This window comes from Trematomus bernacchii, unplaced genomic scaffold, assembly GCF_902827165.1.
Source record: "Trematomus bernacchii unplaced genomic scaffold, fTreBer1.1, whole genome shotgun sequence".
Taxonomy (NCBI): Eukaryota; Metazoa; Chordata; class Actinopteri; order Perciformes; family Nototheniidae; genus Trematomus; species Trematomus bernacchii.
This window is the reverse complement of record NW_022987610.1, coordinates 93,665-103,936: the sequence shown is the minus strand read 5'-3', so window position 1 is coordinate 103,936 and position 10,272 is coordinate 93,665. Positions and strand designations below refer to the sequence as shown.

The 10,272-nt window shown below is 41.8% G+C and overlaps 1 protein-coding gene across 1 annotated transcript; it reads left to right on the top strand.

Moving 5' to 3' along the window:
* Positions 1-6,903: 6,903 nt before the first annotated feature.
* LOC117483587 lies at positions 6,904-10,233 on the top strand (the record flags this gene model as incomplete). The annotated part of the gene is made up of 5 exons (XM_034131963.1): positions 6,904-7,579; positions 7,700-7,792; positions 7,992-8,381; positions 8,605-8,706; positions 10,001-10,233. Coding segments are annotated over exons 1-5 (1,074 nt in total), but the record flags the coding sequence as incomplete, so codon positions are not given.
* Positions 10,234-10,272: the final 39 nt, after the last annotated feature.

The following is a 10,272-nucleotide window of genomic DNA, read 5'->3' as shown; positions in this document are numbered from 1 at the left end:
AGGGCTGATTCTGTGTGAAGTCTTCTTCACTGGTGTTGTGGCAGACTACAGCGCCACCTACAGGCCTGGCATATGTACTACAGCGTCTCCAGCGTTTTCGAACGGCAATGGCCGTGGCTGTCTCCTCCTGATAGGTGGAGAGTTGCCCATATAGGCGGAGCTCCCCGTTTCTGACGTCAGAACAATTTCAAATCTGTATCAGTCTGTATCAGCTGCGTTGCAGCCCCGTTTTTAGAGATTTGGGTATGGAGGAAAAGAGAGAGGGTTGTGTTTTCTGACACTTGGTGAGTTCCCTGACACACCGGGGACACATATTCATGTATAAAAGACGTACAAAAGTGCAATTTGCATGATAGGTCCCCTTTAACTAACCCTAACAAACGAGATCTCACTAAGCGGTCCTACGACGCTGGTTATCAACTCGGTAAATCAAGCCAGGGTTTCTCTGTCCAGCTGAGAGCGCGTTCATGTGAAAGGGGCGGGGTTAGCAACATTTGACCAATCACAAACAGGGACAAGTGTACTGACAGCGCAGCGTCATACTTCATTAATGAAAAGTAAACTAATATTAGACAAATATGAACTTTAAACATCCATGACTTAAACACATAATCCAGGATACAAGCCACATAGTGTCACCTGCAAGGTGAATACAGAACAACTGGTTAAAAAATAAATAAACTACAGAGTGTTTGAAAGCGTACAACAGTTTTATGATATCACTGCCCCGTCTAAAACACGAGTGGATCTGACTTTAATTACATTTGACTTGAGTGTTTTTCGTCAACTTAATGTGTTGCTTAAAATAACACTTCTGCATACAGTATGTGACAATGTAAGTGTTGCACAGCCAGATACGGCTCGAGAAGCTGACTCAGATAAGGAAATATATGATATATTATGATATTATATGATCGATGATCTGATAGATGATGTGATATGAATGATAAGTGCGACACGTCGGCGTCTTCTCTGCATACGGCAGTTTAAACTGTATTTCCTTTATCCTGTAATATGACTTGATAGATTTAAACTCCGCACACTGAGCTCTGATTGGTCAGCAGGCGGTGCTTTCACTGAGTTGATCTCTTTTCTATAGACGCCGTAGGCGGGCAGCGTCAGGTAAAAAAAGTTATTTAGCCTTCCCAAACCTGAGCCTCACGCGCCGCCTATGATGGTACTCTACTGCTGAGAAAGGCTGTACAAAGACGTGAAACGATGTGCTCCAATGTCTGTGTATTTTTGAAGAATGCCAAGTAAAGGAAGAAAGTAATAACTCAAGTCTTAATACATTACTTTATTTCATTATTTTACTTATTCATTTGAGAAACACTATCCAATGATTTATTATTTTTGTGTTACACACACACCATTACTGAATTAATTCTAAAACCAAAAATAGGGAGCCCTGGCTCAAGGACGGAAAAAACTAGGACACTGTGGGAACAACATCTATTTTTTTTTACTTTAATTACTTATTTTAAAGAGATTGCAACATTATACTTAATTCATTTAACACATTTATTATGCACACAATAAAAACAGATATATTGATCCTGGCTTAACCAGCGACCTTTACTCTTTTGTTCATAAGCTCGGTTTCAGAAAACTTGTCAGTAGTTTAACAACTATTAGAATTTTAGTAATGTCTATGGAGACCAAATTGGTTGATACGAGAAATAATTTGAAGCAGTTTAATAAAGAATGTTAAACTATATTTAAAACTGTAATTGAACTTCAACTTATATTAATTATCTGAATCCAGTGGCCAGTTGGAATAGATAATCAAGCGAGATGTCAGACCATGGGCGAGATGTCAGACCACATGGGCGGCTTGGAATGGACAAAGGTTGCAGTAGACCCATAGGAGACTGGGTAGAGGTCTTATTCCGAGCACAGGTAGTGCAGGCTGCCACATACTCAGTTACCTCCTTCTCCATTTTAGGCCACCAAAACCTTTGTTTTATCATGTACATAGTTCTTTTGATACCTGGATGACATGTTAGTACAGACGTGTGAGCCCATTGAATCACGTCAGAGCGGACAGATGGGGGAACAAAGAGACGGTTAGGAGGGCCACCGCTGGGTACAGTTTTTCCCTCTAATGCTCGATTTACCTTAGCCTCAATTGGCCATGTCACCCCTCCTATTACCCGAGTGGGTGGTAGAATGGATTCGGTCTCCTTGGAAAGGGCCTCTGGGTCAAAAAGCCTGGATAACGCGTCTGGTTTGGTGTTCTGTGAGCCAGGACGGTAGGAGAGAGTGAAGTTAAACCTATTGAAAAATAAGGTCCATCGTGCCTGTCTGGAGTTTAACCTCTTAGCCTTGCGTATGTACTCCAAATTTGTGTGGTCTGTTCACACAATAAATGGCTGTTCTGCCCCTTCTAGCCAGTGCCTCCACTCATCCAGCGCTACCTTCACGGCTAATAACTCTCTATTGCCTACATCATAGTTTCTTTCAGCAGCAGACAATTTACGTGAAAGGTAGGCACACGGATGGAGCTTACTGTCTTTCTCTGTCCTCTGTGAGAGGACCGCCCCGATGCCCTTGTTGGAGGCATCCACCTCCACGGTGAACTGCCGTTGAGGATCCGGGATGGTAAGTATTGGAGCTGTTGTGAACACCTTTTTTAACTTCTGGAAAGCTTGGTCTGCCTGTGGAGTCCACACAAACTGAACAGAAGGAGAGGTGAGTACATGCATAGGTGTGGCAATAGAACTAAAATTCCTAACAAACTTCCTGTAGAAGTTTGCAAATCCAAGGAACTGTTGGACTTTTTTCCTGGAAGAGGGTGTGGGCCAATCAGCCACAGCGCTCACTTTAGCAGGATCCATCATTATCTGGTCTGGACCCAGGATGAAACCCAGAAATGAAGTGGAACTGACGTGGAACTCACATTTTTCAGCCTTTACATAAAGTTGATTGTCCAACAACTTTAATACTTGGCGAACATGCGGAACGTGTGAATCCTCATCACGGGAAAAAATCAAAATATCATCAAGATAGACAAAAACAAAATGATTCAAAAACTCCCTCAACACATCATTTATGAGAGCCTGAAAAAACTGCAGGTGTGTTTGTTAGACCAAAAGGCATTACCAAATATTCATAATGTCCGCTTGGAGTGTTAAAACCTGTCTTCCACTCGTCCCCCTCCCGTATCCTTACCAAGTGGTAAGCGTTACGCAGGTCTAGTTTTGAAAAAACTCTAGCACCTTTTAAAAGTTCAAACGCTGAGGCCATAAGCTAAAGTAACCTGTGTACACAGTGTTCAGCTATGAGTTTGCTTAAGAATATATGTGTGCTTAATTACACTGGTTCCTCTTTAATAGCAGTCTGCATAACAGGAAGCTAGAAATATGAGAAGTGAAGCATCCCTATCTTTAGTAGCAGACTGCATAACAGGACAACACACTCTCACTCCCAACGCGTCCAGGAGCGACGCTTGGTCAGAATTCCGTGGCGTCCAGTTGTGACGCGCCGAGTCTCCATCAGCGTCATAAACGGATGCAAAGAGCTTTCAACTGATTGCAATGTATTCCCATCGGCGGCGGTATTTGACGCTTAGGGAAGCACGGCATTCGTTTGTGTCGGCAGCTGTTAAAGGCAATGTGAGCGTCCATTCCCATTGGATAACGGAGAATTGTACACCCGGAAGTAAGTATTCTCCTTACTGTCGATTGATTTGACAGTGATATCTCCATTACTCATCCACTCAAAAACACCAGATTACCTTTGTTAATTAAACGACATTGATAGGTTTAAATTGTGTACAATGCTTTTGTGTTTTTCCCCTACAATTCTGAGACAACTTGTTTTCTCTGAAATGTGGAGCGCCAAAGAGACTACACTACCCACAATCCCCAGCTATTGTTGTGACGACTTTTGAGTTTTGGATGGCCGAAGACACTACACTACCCACAATCCCCAGCTATTGTTGTGACGACTTCTGTCCGCTTTGCGATTACATTACCCACAATCCTCAGGTACCGTCGTAAAGACGGCATACCTTTGCACTTTACGTGACCAAACCTGGATGAGAGAGTCGCAGTTCTTCAGAATCAAGGTAAGAGCATGGGTAACACATAGTTATAGGAAATAAACTTAGCCACGAATAATAATAATAATAATAATCTAATCGGCGCCAATGTTGCTTCTGGCACCTTTCTGAGGGGTATAGTAACTAAATAACATAGGGTATTACCTAAATATAACAAATGAACTCGCCTGAGCTAGCCTGCTAGCTAGCTAGCTAGCTAGCTAGAACACGCACTGCAATTTCTCCATAGAGTTTTGGAAAACAGCTCGAAATAAGGTCTGTGGTTGACACACATTTAAAAGACGGATCACGTTTTGTTCAGCCGGATAATCTCCACATGTCTACTCTGCTTTTATAATTTTCGAATCGTAAATCTATTAATAATACTTTGTATACATGTGTTTTTAGTATTAATAGCAGTGGCGGCTGGTGGGAAATATTTTAGGTGGGGCTATGGAAATGGTGATCAAACAATACTAGAGGGGTCCGGGGGGATGCTCCCCCGGTAATTTGTTTTGAGAAAAGACCCCTTAAATCATGACTTCTGGTGATGTTAGAGGGGGGGAGGGGGGGGGGGGGGGGGGGGGGGAGAAGGACAATTTGAGGCTTAAAAATATGAGAAGACTGATCAATACCTCCATAACTTCAGTGTGGTTAGCTATGAATCTTCCAAAACTTCCAAACACCTTGTCCTGGACATAGTTTCTCCAGCATAAACTGTGCAACAGTACAGTAGGCCCACACAAACTGCAGAACACCGGGGCTTTGGGAACACTGATTCAATTCCCATTTAACCTGTTAAGGGGCTTTTTTTCCCCCGTTTTTTTTCTCACGAAACTGTGTCTCAGGCAGGGGCGTCGCCTGGACCTGAAAACATTCGGGGCTTAGCCCACAGTGGCGGCGGCACTACAGTGGCATTTTTACTGCAACACTCCCCACACGCACACACACAGTACACCCGCGACTGTTACAATGAATGCTCGATAATCAGCTCACCATATAGGCAGGGGTAAAGTGGTATTTTTTATGAGTGGGGACCTCACCTCCTCTAGGGGGGTCCGGGGGGATGCTCCCCCGGGAAGATTTTTTTTTAAATATTGAAGTTAAAAGCATCAATCTGGTGCACTTTGAGAGCAAAATGAAGTGATCTATGGATACCTCTCTCAACACCCATATGAAGCAGAACTGTAAACAGATGTACTTTTTCTTTATGGATATTTTACTAATCACTCCCCTTTTAAACTCTATTCTTGTTTTACTGCCATATAGTATTTCATAACTGTTTTTCTTTTATTCTCTTATTTTTTTTATAACTATAATGATCATATGAAGGTGTGCCGCGGAAATAATCTTTTGAATAATTTGTGACCAAACCGTTTGAGACCCACTGAGATAACTTAGACTAAAGTTATGTATCCAAACACTCAGAGAGTCCTTTAGCTCACCTGAGTCTCTCAGTCTGAGAGGAGAGGACTCTCCTCCAGCTTCTTGTGGAACAAACAGCTCCATATGTCCGTTAGTGCAGCTAGCTAACCAGATGCTAACAACACGGTCCCTGCTGGCACCGGCCCCTCCCTCCCCCTCTCTCCCTCTCTCTCTATCACACTAAATGCGCTATTGCCACACACACACACAGAGCCGAGCTTGAATGACACAAGCACACGTTTATTTCCATGCAACTCTCTGATTGGTCTGGTGTCATGCCTCTGTTGCATTCACTGAACACGGGAAATTACAGTGCTGCCGTCCTCTCTTGTGTCATGATGAGGTTCACGTAAAGCACGGTTAATGTATTATATTATTGAGGGAGAATTGTCCGGGGCTACAGAAAAAACATTCGGGGCTAAAGCCCCGGATGCCCAGGCCAGGCGACGCCACTGGTCTCAGGGCTTCTTAAAATGTAATAAACTATTCATGTGTCCTACTCAGAGGAAACGCATCTAACTGATGTTATGAACCATGTTTACCGAAACAAAACACAAGTCTCACAAGAAGCGTCTAAATGAGCCCTGAGCGAAAAAATGCTAACGCACTCTAGGTATAAATCAATCGATATACTTATCGGATATGCACAAACAAGCTTACAAGCTGAGATTCCACATATTCTAGAAATATAAGTATCATCACTGAGGGATCAGAACTCGCGACAGGAGAAGCAAATACAGACATCACACGACGTAGCTTTAGGTAGCAAAACATGGAGATATGCTCACCTTTTGCAGAATAACAATTCTGATCAAAAACGAGAAAAACGCAGCTGAAGGTTAATCCATAGGTTAATCCAATGTGTCTGTCACTTTGAAAAATGATTGATGATCCATAATTCCATTTTTATGTCAAAAACGGAGTTTTCATTAGCTGTAGCTTCCAGAGTGTATGACAGCTTCCTGTTTTGTCTCCTTGGATACGAGTCCAAACAACTCACAGACTGCACCGGGCGCTCACGTAGGAGCCCTGTGACCATCATATTTGACGACGCTGATTGGCTGAAATTATGTTTTCGCGGCATAGTTTACACGTTACAGATAGCAACAGTCAGCTGCTAGTGGCTGCTGCTGCACTGGTTGAGGGCTCCTCTCTTAGCGCCCAGACGAGAGAAGGTACACGGGCAAGGCCAGGCAGGAAACATGTGACTTATCAGTAACTTTAGACATCGTAACACAATTTTAAACGAGATTTTATTGTAGATTATACATTTTACTGATACCAATTATATAATATTTACCTTGTTCATTAAAAAAAAAAAATAAAAAAAAAATATTTTTTAAAATATATTTTTTATTTTTATTTTTATTTTTTAATATGGTTAGAGGTGGGGCGGCGCCCCTAGCGCCCCTATGGACCGGCCGCCACTGATTAATAGTAATAATACTTTTATAATTTTTGTACAAATTACTTATTTAAATGACTGGTGGCAGTGATTTTGCTGTGCGATGGTGTGAAAATACCTTTAATGACAACAGTAGTAAGCATTAATTGGTTATTAGCCAAGTAGAAAATTGCAAACAACAACAATTACACTGGCATTGTTATTTTATTTTTGAGTTTCTAAATTATGTTGTTTTCTCTCAACAGATCCTGCAATTTGTTCTCCAAAAAACAACCCTTTGTTTTTCCAAACTCCAAACAACCCAAAGGCACTTTTAAGAGCCAAGTCTGTCTTGTTAAACTGTCCTTGCTGTGTTGTACTTGATAGTCTCTTCCTATCTCTCTATTTATTTCTCTGTCTAACTCTGTTGTCAGTCTTTCTTCTGTGTCTCTGTCTGTGTCTCTTCACTATAATGAGTGATTCTGATCTTGAGGATCTTCTGAGAAGCGCAGATGAGCTGGTTGAGCAGAAAGAGTTAAGGGATGACCAAAGGAGTGCTGATGATTTGCTTTGTAAAGTGGAAGCAGCAACAACAGCAGCAGTAGCAGTAGCAGCAGCAGCAGCAGCAGCAGTGCCAGCAGTGTCAATGATGTGCTGGAAGAAGAGAGACAGTGAGGGAAACTTGATCTTTGCAAGACCACGTTCAACCCGGAATGTCTCAAATCAGGGTCAGTATAAGATATATATTTCTAGGCACTTGAGTATATGAAATGAATGAAAACATAACTCTTGGTAAGGGAAAAGTAGTACAATTTAATGGTATAAAATAAATGTTTTTTCTGATACAGCTGGCTGCAGTCGTAATACTGATCCCCCCGTTGATGCTCCTGACCCTGACTGTGATCTGGTCTTTGCTCCAGCTATCGCTCCAGAGACTGTTGGTATGTACTTCATTTGGTCTGGTTAGCCCGAAACACATATTCATACTTGTATCTTTATGTGATACGTACTTCATTTCTAAACTTCATAATTTGCTAGAATTAAGAACACAGTAGTTACAGCTTTCAAAACCACTCCATCCAGTATGTTTTAAAGAAAACTAATCATTGTGCTTTGGACTTTATTGTACCATTTTAACAGAGGGGTTTCTACGAGATCTCCAGCAGTCTCTGAGCGATACTACAGGAGATGAGGTGGTAGCACAAACCCCAAGTGCTTCTCTGCTGGCATCGACCAACTGGAGCACTCGAAAAAGTTTTTTTTCAGAGAGCTGGAGGGCAGCGAGACCACATCTGGTTAACACCGTAGTGGCCCAAGCAAATGTGGGAACACACATTTGCCAACAGTGTTGGAGCAAAACGTCTGTTGTCCGGTGCCGGGATTGCCGACCACATCCCTTCTTCTGTGCTGACTGTGATGTCAGCATGCACACCAGACACCCCCTCCACAACAGAGATGCTACTACTGCAGGTTACTTCCAGCCATTGGCCCCAACAACACATGTACTAAATATGGCCCTTTGCTCCTGTGGTAAGTTCTGGTTTGTGAATGTACATTTTCTTGCTGGACTTGTTGAGAATTTCATTTTGAAAATGTGAGCTTCCTCAACATCTCTGTGTTAATTCCCAGCAGTGTGCTTAAGTCTCTTTTTAATGTTCTGATGTAAAGTTAAATCCTAAATATGTCACATAACAATGTAGTATTTTTCAAAAGAGACAAATTATTTTTAATTCCCATTTGAATTTTTTTCCAGTGCGGTTTGTACCTGTGGAGATCCCGGACAAAATCTGTGGTTGTGCATCAGAGTCATTGAGCCTCAAGCCAGGAAAGACTGTGACTGTGATCACAATGAATGGTAAGAATGGGAAGAATGTTTGTCTTGTTTCTTAAGATAAATGTTATTGAAGTTTCTTCTTGATAATATCCAACCCTTCTCAAAGACATGTGGGATAGCTTGTCTATTAAACCTTAACATGGGTATAGAGTGGCGAAGTCCCTCCCACTTACTTCCGGGGTATGGGACCTTATTCCGGAAAAGTTATGCATTGAAGTCAATGGGGAGAGAAAACTTATCTTTCGATCCCGTTTGAATTGTGCCATGAATTACACATATGATGTTTGTCAATCTTAAAAAATCATTTCCATGTCAAAAAAGTCACAGTTTGTCGTAAAACTGTTGAAATATAAGACTATGAAAAATACGTAACTAGAAAGACTACAAATCCCAGAGTCGCGTAAGTGATGTCACAATTGTTTTCCTCCACTAAGATCTAAGATCAGCGCCATATAGATAGAATCTATCTATATGGCGCTGGCTAAGATAAGATAACTTTAACAAGATGCCTGTGTGCTTAGTACCAGGTTGTTATTATACCAGCAATGGGTCTTGCTCGTTCTTTTGCTTCCCGTCTGATGAAACGACCAGGAGTGGCTTGATCAAGTTAGCTACCTAGCTAGTAGCTAGCACGTTAGTTAGCATTACAGCCTTGTCATTTTTATTAGCCTTAACATGAAGTAACATTAAGTAACCCAAAATGTTAAACAGTAAGAGTAGTAGTCATATTTCGTGAACCCTTTGAATAGTACTGTCACCGGTGTGATCATTCTATAATACACCATTTAATTCCGGGGGAGAAATGCTAACGCTAACGTTAGCATCGGCGATCTTTTCTACTTCATGCTATCTGCACAAATGGTTGACATTAAACATTAAAACGACCAGGCAGTTCAGAGAGAATCAAAGGAAGGCAGGCTTTGCATGACATTCTTCAGGACGTGTTTCATTGTGGTGATAGTCAATCGTTTGTTGACAAGACAGTAGTGACGGCCATCTTGGTGACGTGTGTGGTTGACCAGAGATGTAGTTCATTGAGCGTTTCACACAAACAAATGTGTTACTTCACAGTTTTACGACACATTTAAATTTTTTTGACTTGCAAAATTATCTTTTAAATTGACAAACATCATATGTGTAATTCGTGGCACAATTCAAACGGGATCGAAAGATAATCTTTCTCTCTCCATTGACTTCAATGCATAACTTTTCCGAAATAAGGTCCCATGGGGCTCAACCGGAAGGGGAGGGACTTCGCCACTCTATTGAGTAAAGAATACCAAATGTATTAAAAACACCTTGTCTGTTTTTCAAGGACGACATGAGCTAAGCATGCCAGAGTTGGCTTCTGAAGCATGCGCTGCGACATGGACGACTGGGGTTGACGACCTTCTTCGGAGTGACTACTGGCCAGCTACCCTTCACTTCGCCACCATTTATGCCACAGATGTTTTCTTCTCATTTGAAGAAATGAAAATGGCTGCACCTGGACTATCCTTTCAGGCATATTTAAGGATGCTCGATCAGCGAACGTTGCGCTTCGGCCGTGTGAGTATTGAAGTTACTTGTCCTTTTTGATCTATTTGT